The sequence below is a fragment of the Tachypleus tridentatus genome, chromosome 5, assembly GCF_004210375.1.
Source record: "Tachypleus tridentatus isolate NWPU-2018 chromosome 5, ASM421037v1, whole genome shotgun sequence".
Lineage (NCBI taxonomy): Eukaryota > Metazoa > Arthropoda > Merostomata > Xiphosura > Limulidae > Tachypleus > Tachypleus tridentatus.
Window position 1 is genome coordinate 7,135,551 of NC_134829.1, and position 18,054 is coordinate 7,153,604.

The 18,054-nt window shown below is 33.7% G+C and overlaps 1 protein-coding gene across 1 annotated transcript; it reads left to right on the top strand.

The window, feature by feature from the left end:
• The first annotated feature begins 1,353 nt into the window (after positions 1-1,353).
• Positions 1,354-17,805, top strand: LOC143250432 (terminal nucleotidyltransferase 5C-like). The gene is made up of 2 exons (XM_076500911.1): positions 1,354-1,581; positions 12,091-17,805. The coding sequence occupies exons 1-2, from the start codon at positions 1,540-1,542 to the stop codon at positions 13,324-13,326; spliced, it is 1,278 nt and encodes a 425-aa protein (XP_076357026.1). The 5' UTR covers positions 1,354-1,539; the 3' UTR covers positions 13,327-17,805.
• Positions 17,806-18,054: the final 249 nt, after the last annotated feature.

The following is an 18,054-nucleotide window of genomic DNA, read 5'->3' on the forward strand; positions in this document are numbered from 1 at the left end:
TCTGTAGCACTTTGTGTAAGATGAAGTAATAGAACTAGCAGCGGTAAGTCTAGTTTTGTTGGTACATCACACTGTATCACTGTCAGAAAGATGTAGTACTGGCAGTGTTCTGATCGTACATCATACTCAAGCACTGTCAGTAAGATGAAGTACTAGAAGTGACAGTGGTATGTATAGTTTTGTTGGTATATCACAATGTAGCACTGTCAGCATGATGTTGTACCAGATGTGACAGTGGTATGTATAGTTTTGTTGGTATATCACAATGTAGCACTGTCAGCATGATGTTGTACCAGATGTGACAGTGGTATGTATAGTTTTGTTGGTATATCACAATGTAGCACTGTCAGCATGATGTTGTACCAGATGTGACAGTGGTATGTATAGTTTTGTTGGTATATCACAATGTAGCACTGTCAGTATGATGTTGTACCAGATGTGACAGTGGTATGTATAATTTTGTTGGTACATCACAATGTAGCACTGTCAGTATGATGTTGTACCAGATGTGAGAGTGGTATGTATAATTTTGTTGGTATATCACAATGTAGCACTGTTAGTATGATGTTGTACCAGATGTGAGAGTGGTATGTATAATTTTGTTGGTATATCACAATGTAGCACTGTCAGCATGATGTTGTACCAGAGGTGAAAGCGGCATGTATAGTTGATACATCACAATGTAGCACTCTCAGTATGATGTTGTACCAGAGGTGAAAGCGGCATGTATAGTTTTGTTGGTACATCACAATGTAGCACTGTCAGTATGATGTTGTACCAGAGGTGACAGTGGTATGTATAATTTTGTTGGTACATCACAATGTAGCACTGTCAGTATGATGTTGTACCAGAGGTGAAAGCGGCATGTATAGTTTTGTTGGTACATCACAATGTAGCACTGTCAGTATGATGTTGTACCAGAGGTGAAAGCGGCATGTATAGTTTTGTTGGTACATCACAATGTAGCACTGTCAGTATGATGTTGTACCAGAGGTGAAAGCGGCATCTATAGTTTGGTTGGTAGCACTGTCAGTATGATGTTACAATGAGAGTAACGGTGATACTTTTCACCATGGAACTGACTTCTTTCTGTAAAGAAGAACTTGCTGGAATATGTTTAAGTAATAATTATGTGGCTCACCTGTGACATTAACTTTTTGAAACAGTTCATTCACTTTATCATTCACCCTACACGTCACTTACTAAAACAATCTGTGGAAAGTACATATATTAATGGTAATGTAACTATGGCAACCCTGCCTCCGTCTCCAGGGTGTTTTGTTGGTAACGCAATGTCATTGGTTTGTCGTTGCCCTGGTGCACCCGACGTAGTAATTGACGTCAATAACTGGAGTAGTGGTAGATAGAGCACGAGCTGCGTCGATCGACAGTTGATGGCGCAGTAAAAGCAGTTGTTACTGTGTTACTGGGTGACTTCCTGTTTTCTGTAGTTTCTATCGTCAAACAGATCTCATTGTGTTGAGTTATCCAGGCTGTACATCTCCAACACGACTGAACTGTGCTACTGAAAACAGCAATATGGTTTCAACTAGTGCTCACAGAGAACTTCCTTTGATAAAAGTAAGTAATTGTTCTAGTGTGGAAGTACCATTCACTTTCCAAGGTGAACGGATATTTACACTGTCTTGGAAACGGACAAATAATCCTCGTTTGTTTTTTGTTTGAGAAAAGAACTATTGTTGTTCATTTTGTCTGAGTAGTTCAACCTTTTTTGTACCGTAAATTATACACTTGTTTACACAAGAACTCATCTTCCCTTCTCGATTCAAAGAGAACTGACGTTTTCATTTTGTCTGAGTAGTTCAACCTTTTTTGTACCGTAAATTATACACTTGTTTACACAAGAACTCATCTTCCCTTTTCGATTCAAAGAGAACTGACGTTTTCATTTTGTCTGAGTAGTTCAGCCTTTTTGTACCGTAAATTATACACTTGTTTACACAAGAACTCATCTTCCCTTCTCGATTCAAAGAGAACTGACGTTTTCATTTTGTCTGAGTAGTTCAGCCTTTTTTGTACCGTAAATTATACACTTGTTTACACAAGAACTCATCTTCCCTTCTCGATTCAAAGAGAACTGACGTTTTCATTTTGTCTGAGTAGTTCAGCCTTTTTTGTACCGTAAATTATACACTTGTTTACACAAGAACTCATCTTCCCTTCTCGATTCAAAGAGAACTGACGTTTTCATTTATTTGAACAGAACTATTTTTACCCCTTTGATTTCTGTAATAATACAGCTTCCTTCAAAGTTATAAAACATTTATTCATCACTTCTTTAAAAACAACTGTTCTTCTTCCTGTAATGGTTTTGATTCAATTAATACTTCTTCCTTGTTTTGAATACAGTAATGTTTTTCACTTTGTCGAATGGAATTTCTTCATTTCTTCAATTAAAATAATCATTTTCCTTTATTACAGTAAATAAGTATTTCTCCATTGTTATAATAATCATTCCTCCATTGTGCAATAAGTCTACATCAGTTGTTTTGAACAGAACTCCATGAATGTTCAGCATGTTATATATTTCATTTTGACACATAATTTACTACTTTATATACAATATACAGCCACATTGTCGTCTCAAAATATATTGAGTTGGCTTCTACCCTCAGTCAGTCAGTTTACTATATTATTAGTTTACCTGAAACATCAAGACCGAAACACATTATATATTGAGTTGGCTTCTACCCTCAGTCAGTCAGTTTACTATATTATTAGTTTACCTGAAACATCAAGACCGAAACACATTATATATTGAGTTGGCTTCTACCCTCAGTCAGTCAGTTTACTATATTATTAGTTTACCTGAAACATCAAGACCGAAACACATTATATATTGAGTTGGCTTCTACCCTCAGTCAGTCAGTTTACTATATTATTAGTTTACCTGAAACATCAAGACCGAAACACATTATAGATCTATATTAGTCATTAAATATTATTACACTGTCAAACCTGACCAAAGGTAATTTTAATTTTTCACACTGATAATTGTTTCTAAAGAAAACGTGTTTCTTTATACTGCAAACTGGCTCATATGTTTCTTTATACTGTAAACTGGCTCATATGTTTCTTTATACTGTAAACTGGCTCGTGTGTTTGTTCATATTGCAAACTGGCTCATATGTTTCTTTATACTGTAAACTAGCTCATATGTTTCTTTATACTGTGTACTGGCTCATATGTTTTTTTATACTGTATACTGGCTCATATGTTTCTTTATACTGTAAACTGGCTCATATGTTTGTTCATATTGTAAACTGGCTCATATGTTTCTTTATACTGTATACTGGCTCATATGTTTCTTTATACTGTAACTGGCTCATATGTTTCTTTTCTTACTTTCATACTGTATACTGGCTCATATGTTTCTTTATACTGTGTACTGGCTCATATGTTTTTTTATACTGTATACTGGCTCATATGTTTCTTTATACTGTGTACTGGCTCATATGTTTCTTTATACTGTATACTGGCTCATATGTTTCTTTATACTGTGTGGCTTGGCTCATATGTTTCTTTATACTGTAAACTGGCTCGTGTGTTTGTTCATATTGCAAACTGGCTCATATGTTTCTTTATACTGTATACTGGCTCATATGTTTCTTTATACTGTATACTGGCTCATATGTTTCTTTATACTGTATACTGGCTCATATGTTTCTTTATACTGTGTACTGGCTCATATGTTTCTTTATACTGTATACTGGCTCATATGTTTCTTTATACTGTTTACTGGCTCATATGTTTCTTTATACTGTGTACTGGCTCATATGTTTCTTTATACTGTATACTGGCTCATATGTTTCTTTATACTGTTTACTGGCTCATATGTTTCTTTATACTGTAAACTGGCTCGTGTGTTTGTTCATATTGCAAACTGGCTCATATGTTTCTTTATACTGTAAACTGGCTCGTGTGTTTGTTCATATTGCAAACTGGCTCATATGTTTCTTTATACTGTAAACTAGCTCATATTTTTCTTTATACTGTGTACTGGCTCATATGTTTCTTTATGCTGTAAATTAGCTCAGTTGTTTCTTTATGCTATTTTATTATACACCCAACTTTGCACTATTTTATTATACACCCAACTTTACACTATTTTATTATACACCCAACTTTACACTATTTTATTATACACCCAACTTCATACTATTTTATTATACACCCAACTTCATACTATTTTATTATCTACACAACTCTTCACTATTTTATTGTACACCAAACTTTACACTATTTTATTTTCCACTCAAATTTATACTATTTTGTTGTACATCCAACTTAAAACTATTTTATTATACACCCAACTTCACCCTATTTTATTACATATCACATTTTATAAACCCATTTGTAAGTTAAAGTGTATAAATTATTGTTATAGTAAGGTATCTAATACCTGTTATATTTTAACACGTGTTTAGTAACAACTGTACCATGAGCTATCTTTTATGACATGCCATTTCTTATCATCATAAAATATGTAACATGTATATATAGATATTGACTATATCGAATAGGATATGTAACATATATACTTACCATTATAGGATATGTAACATGTATATATAGATATTGACTATATCGAATAGGATATGTAACATATATACTTACCATTATAGGATATGTAACATGTATATACATATTTATCATACATGAGATGATATTTAATATGTATGTGTGTGTGTGAATATATATCACATAAGTATATAATAGGAGTCTCTGTAGGCTATGTTTGTATTTCGTTTAACATAGACTATTAGACCACCTACATATGCTAACTAGAAGTATCACCAAACGTCTATATCGACAAGTTTCCTTACGTGATTATTATGTGATGAATGTTGCAGTTTTTGTACATATGCGTTAGTGCTTATAAATAAATGTAGCCACGATGACTGTATGATTTATGTTTTTCTGTTCCTACAGTTAGATAAGTCGAGTTGTGTCATGTGTAATATGATCTTTATTCCACTGTTTCACATTACTGTTTCGTATTTTTATAGTTGTGGAAAGTTTCTGTTGCTGATATGGTTACTATGGATATCGTGTGAACTGGGTTGTCTTATATATCACTTTCGGACACTATGCCAACTAATTTTTAAATGTGATTTCTTCAGAATTTCGTGACTTTCATTAACATGTATACTGTTCTTGATTTGATCTATGTTCGTTTTGTTAAAATAAGCATTGATTCCTTTCTCTGTTTGTTTCAGTCATAATATAATTGTAAAAACAACCAACGTGGTAATTAAGGCATAGTTTAGGACTAAAGTGATATATCATAAGAGTTTATATCTGTTTAAAAGGTTAGTTTTGGTGTAAAATGTCCTCTGTGGGTTTATACCACTAGGTGTATTATATGATTCTAGTATATATATATATCGTCATCTGACACAATAAACATTCATTAAATTCGTAACTTATGTTTCATTGTACATCTTTGTTGTACGTAACGTGCGTTTATCTCTATCAGAAAGGAGTGCTTGTAGCCAATGATATGTAATTAGGATCAAATTGTTGGAATCAACCAAAGGACATCTTCCAATGGATACCACTCCATCTATCAAGGATAGTATCGACTGGTATAGCTCAGTAGGAACTGGCGTTAGGCTTCGTGTATAATATTAACTTCCTACCAAAGTAGTCTGTAAAAAGAACAGTATTCTGGATTTCCTTGGCCCACTCTTGACACCACTCGAGACGTGTTGTTTTGACTGGAATGCACCTTATTTCCGTGTCCGTCGTAAGATGCTAGCTTTGTAAGTTCTATTTGTAACCGTACGTTTGTGGCTGCGAATATTTGATTCAATCTTGGAGTAAGTACCTCAAGCTTACAGTAAACCCGAATCGAGAAATACAGAGGGCGTTAGCTTATGATATACATGATGGTCTGACTTATTCAAGGCGTCCCAGAAACCGTACCATTAGTTTAGACACTGTTTCATACTATGCTGACAACACTTTGACACTATAATTAGATTAGACACTGTTTAATACTATGCTGACAACACTTTGACACTATAATTAGATTAGACACTGTTTCATACTATGCTGACAACACTTTGACACTATAATTAGATTAGACACTGTTTCATACTATGCTGACAACACTTTGACACTATAATTAGTTTAGACACTGTTTCATACTATGCTGACAACACTTTGACACTATAATTAGTTTAGACACTGTTTCATACTATGCTGACAACACTTTGACACTATAATTAGTTTAGACACTGTTTCATACTATGCTGACAACACTTTGACACTATAATTAGTTTAGACACTGTTTCATACTATGCTGACAACACTTTGACACTATAATTAGTTTAGACACTGTTTCATACTATGCTGACAACACTTTGACACTATAATTAGTTTAGACACTGTTTCATACTATGCTGACAACACTTTGACACTATAATTAGTTTAGACAATGTTTCATACTATGCTGTCAACACTTTGACACTATAACTAGATTAGACACTGTTTCATACTATGCTGACAACACTTTGACACAATAATTAGTTTAGACACTGTTTCATACTATGTTGACAACACTTTGACACTATAATTAGTTTAGACACTGTTTCATACTATGCTGACAACACTTTGACACTATAATTAGTTTAGACACTGTTTCATACTATGCTGACAACACTTTGACACTATAATTAGTTTAGACACTGTTTCATACTATCCTGACAACACTTTGACACTATAATTAGTTTAGACACTGTTTCATACTATCCTGACAACACTTTGACACTATAATTAGTTTAGACACTGTTTCATACTATGCTGACAACACTTTGACACTATAATTCCTCACAAAATCTTGCGATTGGCCAACTAAGTGTCTGTATATTCTCTTTGATTATTTTCAGATCTATAATTCACTTAAAGTACAAAACAGAGTCAACGCTGTATGAAAAGAAGGTGTGTTGGAAGTTATAACATCCATCTGCCATATCGTAGACGTCATTATTGTTCTACTGTTTTTGTGTGTACATGAAACTGTAATTAATGTAAACGAGAATACATCAAATACAAACTCAATAATTTCTGTTACTGTTTGAGCGTATAGTGTTTTGACAGACAAATAAAATTTATTGTTGTTTCAAAATTGTATGGATTTTCTCTTGATAAACTATAACTCATACTAGATGTCCTTATGCTTAATAAACCGCACGTAAGTGAATATTACCAAGAAAAAATAAAACAAAAATACACAGACAAACATGAATTACAGTCTAACTACAAAATAGAGAACATATGTACAATAACGAAGAAATAAGCATTAGAACCTGAAGAAGATTTAGATCAAACATTAAAAATACAGACAGATCTGGTTAGACTCACTCAGTTTTACAAATAAAGTACAAGCTTACCCTACTTTATAATATTATAATGTGTAGCTTTACTAGGCTTACTCTTCTTTATAATATTATAAACAATGTGTAGCTTTATCAGGCTTACCCTACTCTATAATAGTATAGACAATGTATAGCTTTATCAGGTTTACCCTACTTTATAATATTGTAGATAATGTATAGCATCATCAAACTTCCCTCCCTTACGCCCCCCACTAGTACAGCGGTTAGTCTAGGGATTTACATTGCGACAATCAGGGGTTCGATTCCCTCAGTGGGCTCAGCAGATAGTTCGAATGTGGCTCTGCTTTAAAAACATACATAGATACCTTATAATATTATAAACAATGTGCAACTTTATCAGTCTTACCTACTTTCTAGTAGTATATACGATATTTAGCATTATCAGGCTTACACTACTTTCTAATATTATAGATAATGTGTAGTATTATCAGGCTTATCCTACTTTATTATATTAGAGACAATGTATAGCTTTATCAGGTTACCCTACTATATAATATCATACATAATATGTATCTTTCTTAGGCGTACCCTACTTTCTGATAGGAGAGACAATGTGTAGTTTTATTAAGCTTACCCTAGTTTCTAGTAGTAAATACAATGTAATGTGTAGCTTTATCAGGCTTACCCTACTTTCTAATAGTATAGACAATGTGTAGCTTCATCAGGCTCACAATACTTTCTAATAGTATAGACAATGTGTAGTTTTATTAAGCTTACCCTAGTTTCTAGTAGTAAATACAATGTGTAGCTTTATCAGGCTTACCCTACTTTCTAATAGTATAGACAATGTGTAGCTTCATCAGGCTCACAATACTTTCTAATAGTATAGACAATGTGTAGCTTTGTCAGGCTTACCCTCATAACAGTGTAGATAACGTGTGGCTTTACCAGGCGTACCCTATTTTACGATATTATAAGGAATGTCTAGCTTTACCAAACTTACTCTTGTTTATAATATTGTATACATTGAGTACATTTATCAAGCTTATTGTGGTTTAAAATATTGTAGACATTGAATAACTTTACTAGATTTATGCCGGTTTTAACATACTCCCTGACCTTACTACACTTCCCTTGGCTTATAACTTTCAAGACTCAACATTCACGACGCTTTCTAGCTTTGTTGGGCTTATCTTAGTTTATAACGTTGAAGACACTGTATATATTTACTAGACTTTGGCTTATAACATTCACTGGTCAATAGAAGTACATTGTCGGTGTTAATCTATATATTCTGCATTCTGTTAAGAATTTTAAAGTTACGTCTATTCACTGGAAGTACATAGTCGGTGTTGTTTTGTATACGTTGTCTCATGTATTCTATATTCTGTTCAGAACATTAAACTGACCAGTAGTTACTACAAGTACATTGTCGGTGTTAAGTTGTATACGTTGTGTTGTGTATTCTATATTCTGTTCAGAACATTAAACTGACCAGTAGTTACTACAAGTACATTGTCGGTGTTAAGTTGTATACGTTGTGTTGTGTATTCTATATTCTGTTCAGAACATTAAATTGACCAGTAGTTACTACAAGTACATTGTCGGTGTTAAGTTGTATACGTTGTGTTGTGTATTCTATATTCTGTTCAGAACATTACACTGACCGGTAGTTACTACAAGTACATTGTCAGTGTTAAGTTGTATATTCTGTATTCTCTTCAGGTCATCATACTGATCACTGGACCCCTTCGTGCCACAGTGGTATGTCTCGAACTCACAACGCATAAAAGCGGGTTTCGCTACCTGTGGTGTGGAGAGCACTGATAGCCAATTGTGTAGTTTTGTACGTAATTACAAATAATCAAACACACTTATCACTGGTCACTTGAAGATCATTGTCGGTATTCTTCTGCATATTCTATGTTCTGTTCAGACCATTGTGCATACTACAACTCACAAGTACATTGTAGATGTTAAAATGTTTATTCTATATTCTTTTTAGTCCATTATAATGACCGATGGTTGACAGAAGATCTTTGTTCGTGTTCTGTTGTATATTTTGCATTCCGTTAAGAACATAACTGCTGACCACGAGAAATACATCGTCGTACTTATGTTATGTATGTTATTTTATACAACTGACTGAGAAACACTAGCAGTATTATATATCATCATACTGAGTGATAAACACTAGAAGTATTTTATATCATCATACTGACTGATAAACACTAGCAGTATTATATATCATCATACTGAGTGATAAACACTAGAAGTATTTTATATCATCATACTGACTGATAAACACTAGAAGTATTTTATATCATGTTACTGACTGCTAAGCACTAGAAATATTTTATATCATCATACTGACTGATAAACACTAGCAGTATTATATATCATCATACTGAGTGATAAACACTAGAAGTATTTTATATCATCATACTGACTGATAAACACTAGCAGTATTATATATCATCATACTGAGTGATAAACACTAGAAGTATTTTATATCATCATACTGACTGATAAACACTAGAAGTATTTTATATCATGTTACTGACTGCTAAGCACTAGAAATATTTTATATCATTATACTGACTGTTTAATACTAGAAGTATTTTATATGATGTTACTGGCTGATAAACACAGAATCATTTTATTTCATCATTTTAATTGATAAACACTAGAAGTATTTTATATCCTGTTACTGACTGATAAACACTCGAAGTATTTCATACCATCATACTGACTTCTAAACACTCGAAGTAATTTATGTCATCCTAAAATTATTTTATATCATGTTACTGACAGATTAACACTAGGATAATTTTATGTCATGTTTCTGACTTATAAACATTAAAAATCTTTTATATTATCTTACTGATTGACAAACACATAAAGTATTTTATATGATGTTACTGACTGATAAACCCTAGAAGTAATTTATATCATCATACTGACTGATAAACACTTGAAGTATTTTATATCATGTTACTGACTGCTAAGTACTAGAAGAATGTTGTACTATCATACTCACTGATATACATTAGAAGTATGTTTGAGGTTTTTCTTGTTTATTCTGGTTGGAATGTTTTAGTACCTTATAAATGGTCAGCTGTTTTTTGATAAACGACTGTGTAGAAATCCGAGTTTTATTGTTATCAACCCCTATGGTTTTCGCTAAGCCACTGGGTGGTTTTATGGGCTATATTAAACTAACCGTTGATGGTAAGTGATCCTGTTCTTTGAATTCAAAGTGTAAGGATGACATCCCTTCTTCATTACTGGTTAATATTCTACAAACATAGATTAGTGTAGTAGAGAGAATTCTGATATGTGTGTTTTAATGAAGTAACTAGCAGTTAGTTTCTGTTCATTTTAAGCTTGAATGTAGTATAGGATTGGAACTCGTCAGTTATGTAGTTGAACGATTCTCCAGTACCGCCATTCTCAGCTGTCACTTACTTTAGAACTAGTCCATATTGTTGATGGTTTAAAACGAACCCATACTGTTGGTAATTTAGAAAACCCTTCTTATTGATAGTTTCGAAAGAAACCCTTTATGTTGATAGTTACAAACCAACCCTTACTATTAATAGTGTGCAACGAACCCACATTGTTAATAGTTTCCAACGACTCCATATTCTTAGTACTTTAGAATGAACTGTTATTACTAATAGTTTAGAACAAAAAGATATATTTGCTTGTTTAGAATAACCGATATTGTTGGTTGTTTAGAACGAGTCTTACCTGTTTGTCGTTAACAGAGTGCTTTTATTGTTGACAGTTTGGAACGAGTTCTTATTATTGATAGCTCAGAGCTAATCCGTACTGTTGGTTGTTTAGAACGAGTCTTACCTGTTTGTCGTTAACAGAGTGCTTTTATTGTTGACAGTTTGGAACGAGTTCTTATTATTGATAGCTTAGAGCTAACCCGTATTGTTGGTTGTTTAGAACAATCGTTATTTTTATAGGTTGGAATGAACCTTTACTGTAACTAATTTAGAGCGTACTCATACTGTAGTTTAGAACGAAATTTTAATGTTGATGCCTTATAAGGAAGTCTTTTTGTTCATTGTGTAGAACGAATCGATACTGTTTATTGTGTAAAACTATCTCTTATTTGTTTTGGTAATTTAGAACGAACCCTTATTGTTGATTGTTTTAAACGAATCTGTATTGTTAATAGTTTATGGCAACCATTATTTTGATCAATATAAGGAACCTTACAGTGTAATTTCTAAAAAATAAAAAAGGAAACCAGAAAATTCTGCCATCAGAACAACGGGATTGCGACACATGCCTGTTCACAATGAACTCGTAATTGTTGAATGTATTGACGTCTCCACTACGTAACTTGTTGCTAAGCGACAAGTTTGTCATTGAGCGTTCGACATAAAAGATCGGTTTCGAATGCGTATTTCTGTGGCATGTATTCGATACTTAAAACATTGAATATTAATATACTGTGTAAAAAAGTTTAATATGAATATATTTAAACACAAGCATTAACACGTAAGTTTGGCGCTATATTGCGGATGAATACTAGTTAGACGAGTGTGATGCTGTGAAAAAGATATATGTGTGTGTGTGTATATATAAGGGTTTCATTTAACAATATGTGTAGGTAAGTGCGACAGAAGTAGTTGAAGATAACGTGGTTTATGTGTCCACAGTTGGTTGTTTAATGAGCCCTGTTTTTGTTTTTAATTTTCCTATATAGTCGAACAAGCTCGAAGTGGAGAGCGAGGAATCTCGAGCGAAACCAAATATGGAAGGAACTAAAACACCAACTAAGTACGATCAACGTTTTGCCGTCCTCAGCCACGAGCAGGTTCGTCGTTTACATAAGATCATGGACGAAGTGGTGCCAATCCATGGTCGTGGGAACTTCCCCACACTAGAAGTGAAGCTAAAGGATTTGGTCCAGGTTGTGAGAGGGAAGTTAGAAAAGGATGCGGTGTCTGTGAAGGACATTAGACTGAACGGCGGGGCTGCAAGTCACGTTCTGACTCCAGAAAACTCCCCTTATAACGATCTCGATTTGATATTCGGTGTTGATCTTTCGAACCAGAGAAACTTTGACAAAGTAAAGGCGGCAGTTTTAGACTCTTTGTTCGATTTTCTGCCGGAAGGAGTCAGCAAGAACAGAATAAGCAGTTGCAGTTTGAAGGAAGCTTACGTTAACAAGATGGTTAAAGTTGTAGAAGGAGACCGTTGGAGCCTCATTTCACTCAGTAACAATCGTGGACGAAACGTGGAACTCAAATTTGTCGACATCATGAAGCGCAAGTTCGAGTTCAGCGTGGACTCTTTCCAGATCATCCTGGACTCCCTCCTTCTGTTCTACGACTGTGCACAAGTTCCAATGGACGAGAACTTCTATCCCACTGTTGTTGGTGAAAGTGTATACGGTGACTTCCAGGAGGCGCTGTATCATCTTAACAAAAAGTTGATCGCCACCAGAAACCCAGAAGAGATCCGTGGTGGTGGACTTTTTAAGTACTGTAACTTGCTTGTGCGCGACTACGAACCTGCGAACCCACAAGACATCAAGACACTAGAGCGTTATATGTGTTCTCGATTCTTTATCGACTTCAGCGACATCAACCAGCAGCAGGTGAAGCTGGAGAGTTATCTGGCGAACCACTTTATGGGAGACAACCAGAGCAAGTATGAATATCTCATGATCCTACAGAGAGTCGTGGACGAAAGTACTGTGTGTTTGATGGGCCACGAGCGGCGACAGACACTGAGTCTGATTGAAGACCTAGCCCATCAAGTGTACTTTCAGGAACAGTCTCAGCTATTTGCCAAGACTCGTAGCCTTCAGCTCTATGATCTTTGGTCAGTAGGGCAGCAGTTTCATTTTGGCAGGGGTTTCTTCTACACTCCTTATGTGTCGGCGCAGCCAGCAACTTATCCTTCCTGTCCTTGTCGCTGGACGTCATGTGTGTAACCATGACGTCCGAAAACTAGAGTCATCTTCCTTTTATGGCTGCACAGTGAGTACAACTGTTAGTGTTGTGGTACATATTGTTGTAGTACTGTTGATATGTGGAAGAGGGCGTTTCAACAAAGGTGAGACTGGTGAAACTTTGAACCTCTCGTAACTGAAATGCAAAACGCTTGTCTCATTGTTGAAGAATGGTAAAGCAATTCACTTATACAGTGAAAAAAAAGAAACAATAAATGATAATAATCTTACAAAGTGACGTTGATCAGTGCAAGTTCAGTTTAAATATGTGTGTGTTTATAATATGTTGATCAGTGGAAGTTTAGTTTAAATATGTGCGTTTATGATATGTTGATCAGTGGAAGTTTAGTTTAAATATGTGTGTGTTTATAATATGTTGATCAGTGCAAGTTTAGTTTAAATATGTGTGTTTATAATATGTTGATCAGTGCAAGTTTAGTTTAAATATGTGTGTGTTTATAATATGTTGATCAGTAAAAGTTTAGTTTAAATATGTGTTTATAATATGTTGATCAGTGCAAGTTTAGTTTAAATATGTGTGTTTATAATATGTTGATCAGTAAAAGTTTAGTTTAAATATGTGTTTATAATATGTTGATCAGTGCAAGTTTAGTTTAAATATGTGTGTTTATAATATGTTGATCAGTGCAAGTTTAGTTTAAATACGTGTGTGTTTATAATATGTTGATCAGTGCAAGTTTAGTTTAAATATGTGTGTGTTTATAATATGTTGATCAGTGCAAGTTTAGTTTAAATATGTGTGTGTTTACAATATGTTGATCAGTGCAAGTTTAGTTTAAATATGTGTGTGTTTATAATATTATTATCTATAAAATATATATATATTACAAAACGTTTAATTTAAAAGTGCAATTCTCATCAATATAGTATTTGATTTTTCAGGGCTTAGTTTGTGCATCAACTAGTGGGGAATAAATATGGTGTAGAATGGTTGAATTATAATTAAATTTGATAAAATTACTTTTTGTCTGTTGTAAACTGATAGGGTTTAACGCTGTGTTGAAATGATTACCTTTTCCGTATGATGGTGGGGGATCTTAATGTTTCTAAGTGAATAACTTGTATGTAAAATGATGGAAGATAGTGTTGTTTTAATGTGGTTAACTTATTTGTAAGATGGTGAAGGATGTTCTTCTTTTGAAATGATTATTTCTAATATTGTGAGATAATGCTCTTTTGAAGTCGTTAGCTCGTCCCTAAATTAGTGGATGGTGATGCTCTTTTAAAGTGGTTATCTCGTCTCTAAGATGGAGAAAGATGATCCTGTTTTGAAATGGTTAACTAGTCTCTGAGATCGTGAGGGATGGTGCTATTTTAAAGCGGTTAATTTGTCTCTGAGATGGTGAAGGATGATGCTGTTTTGAAGTGATTAACTCGTCCCTAAGATGATGAAGAATGGTGCTGTTTTGAAGTGGCTTGTTTGTCTGTAAGATGATGAGCGATGATTCTCTTTTGAAGTGGTTAACTTGTCTTTATTATTATGGGGGATGGTGCTAGTTAACTTGAGTGTAAGAGTTTAAAGGTGTGCTGGTTCTCAGTGATGGGTCCAACGAAACAGTTATTGATGTAAAATAAATACTTTCTTTTTAAAAATTTAATACACGTGTTACTCTTTGACTCATCATAAAAATGTTAATAGGTAAACATTAAACTTATGAAAAAGTTACTTGTACACGTATAGGTGTTGAATTCACGAGATCTTTTCCTATGTAGATGTGATATTCGTATATTTAGTGACGTAAATTCCTTCCATATGTACTCCAGTTTTAACTTATACCTGACGAGCTGCTGTTAGAAGCAGTAATTTCATCGTGTAGTCACGTATTAGGTATTTGTACACTCGCCCTTTCTACACATACACTAGGTAGTGAAATGAAAAGTTAAAGTACAACATGACATTCCAACACTTGATGTTTTTATCAGAGTTTGTTACATGTTGTATTTACTTTACTGTTTGAAAGTAACATTTGAGCATTCCTCTTTTCAACGGTCTCTGAATAGTTCGTAGTATTAATGATGCTGTGAGTTGAGTTACAGAAAACTTACCTTGTAGAGAGAAGAACTGCCGTGTCATACATATATGGCTTGTTACAAGAAGGTTGGAAGCTTAGGGCACTCTATAAAGCGCAGCCGAGTTAAATATTTGTTGTTTTTTTTAATTTCTTACGAGAACATCTGTTCTAAGTGTTTTCTTTGCGCATGGTAGGTAACCGCACACGTATATTGTTTATATCGAGATAATCTCTGTTTAAGTAAGGAAGACAAGCGATGAAAGAAATCTAAATACTTTCTTACCTCATCACTGGTAAAGATATTATTAGAACATGGCGCTTTTAACTGTCAACCTTATACATATATATCACACTGGACTGTAACGCGTAGTGCGTTATTTAGATTTCACGGAAAATATAATACAAAACCAACAGAAAAGATAGGATAATATTTAACCATACTACCTTCGTTTATATTACCTGGACTTTATCTAACATAACGCCGGGACTGTAACTGATCGAAAGTCATTGTATATTTATGTTCTAAATTGTACGAGTTCGCCTAAGGTTACGTGACGACCATATATAATATAAGAACAAGATTTGACTTAGGGTAACGTGACGACCGTACATAATGTAATAATAATATTTGATCTAGGGTAACGTGACGACCGTATATAATATCATATCAGTATTTTACAGTGACGATTATATAGGACAGCGTATCGTTTAGTAGTGTTCTATCTGTCAAGATTTTATCTGCGTTAACCTGATAACGGATAGGATATCTTTGTAAATTATTTTTTAGTTGGCATACTTTCATCTAGGGTAGCGTGACGATCGTATAGGATATCATATCAGGATTTTATCTAAGTAAGTTGTTGAGGTGTTTGAGGGGTAATCGAACCCTTGATTTCAGCGTTGTAAGTCCGTCGACTTACCGCTGTACTAGAGGGGGGCCGTTATTGGATACCATATCTTCTTATATTCTATTCTAATGACAATATTTTATCCAGGGTAATATGATCACTGTATACAATGGGCTATTGTTATAAAATATATCAGGATAAGGGTAATGTTAATAATGCAGGTTTTTGTTCTCGTTTTTCTGTCCAAATGGTTGAAATATTTAACATTTGTATTCAATTAATTTCTAGTCGCTACATGAATCTTTCCATAAGACCACGAGTAGCAGGAGTAATCGATGCATTAATTAGGCCTCAAGCAGTATCTCTTCTAATCATTTGATCTATCAGAAAAATCAGTAATTTAACTAATAGATCTCTTTTATTGCACCAAAATTTCTGTAAAAAATTAGATAAATAATTGAAGTTGATAGCGAGGGCTGATGCAATAGAATAAAAAGTGACTCTTTCATGATGAAATTAACATCAAGTAAATACCAAGGCTTTGTAAAGAACGAGTTATTTATCAGAAATGTAACATTAATGAATTAGATGTAGCTTAAGCCTAACCTCACGATGGTAAAAAGTGTAGTTTATTAGAGATCTTACCCAGTAGATGGGTTTTTAATGTAACTTTAAAATATGGCTTTGTAGTAAACTAAGGTGCGAAATAAGGTTCTCTACATAGATAAAATATCGGTGTGTGAAAAACCGCAGATGCAAAATTATCTTGTTTTACGTAACTGTAATATGTATCTTTGTAGTAAACTGCTGCAAAAACACGCTTGTGAAATAAGTAAAACGGCGTCTTTGTGGACTAATTATTATTGTGAAGTACAAATTACTTCTTCAGATATTTTTCTTCTCTACAGACAGTTGTTTTATTTCACAGTAAAGTACATGACAGCTCGATACTTTTGTAAATTATTTTGCATGTCTCGTGCTTTGTTTTTGGATATTTTAACTGTCGGGTGCGTTTCATTAAAAATCTCTATACAGCATAAAACAGTTTCTTCTGAAGGGTAAGATTTATCCATCTGTGGGTTTTAATTTTGAAACAAATTACTATCATAACATTTCGTATTTCTCTTTGTAGTGTTTGTGTTTTCTTGGAAATCTCATAATTTTTCTTTTCTTTTCTACACAAATCCTATTGTTTTTATCCAACGTTTTGACTCGAGTGTCGTGGCTCAAGATGGCTGCTAGTCGCTAGGGTTAAGTTCTTTTTAAGACCAACGATAAAATGTGTAAGACGTTGGTTACAGATGTTTTATATGAATTTAACGTTGAAGTGCGTACCATTTTGCTTGTTAAACATGTATAGGCTTGTATTAATCAAAGTTTTCTCTATATAAATATATGAAAACCAAATCTAAGTATTTTGCTTTGAAAAATAATATAAATTGGTGTTGACTAAAATTATCACAGATATCTAGATATTATCTAGCAAATATATTTGCTCTTATTATTTGACTCTCGCAATGTAACAGTATCTGACAAAAAATGAAAATAAATTATTTTGTGAATAAAATATTTCAACCTGATGTCCTCGTTTTCTATTTATTTGTTCGTTTACTTTTTTTCTTTGTTTTTACAAGCAAAATTACACAGTAGGCTTCTGTGATCTGTCCACCACCTGTATTGAAATTCAGGTTTTAGGGTTATAAGCTTTCAGCCTTGCCACAACATTTTATTGGGGGGGGACAATATTTTATTTCAACAAATTTGTTTCAGCACAAATGTAATTGTTTGCGTGCGAATCGTTAGATACGAAATAATGATCAAAGTATTAA

Bases quoted from the DNA above. Each gene is read 5' to 3' on its own strand.
- LOC143250432 (XM_076500911.1), top strand. From the start codon at position 1,540: ATGGTTTCAACTAGTGCTCACAGAGAACTTCCTTTGATAAAA. The intron at 1,582-12,090 runs GTAAGTAATTGT...TTTCCTATATAG, and splicing joins GAGAACTTCCTTTGATAAAA to TCGAACAAGCTCGAAGTGGA.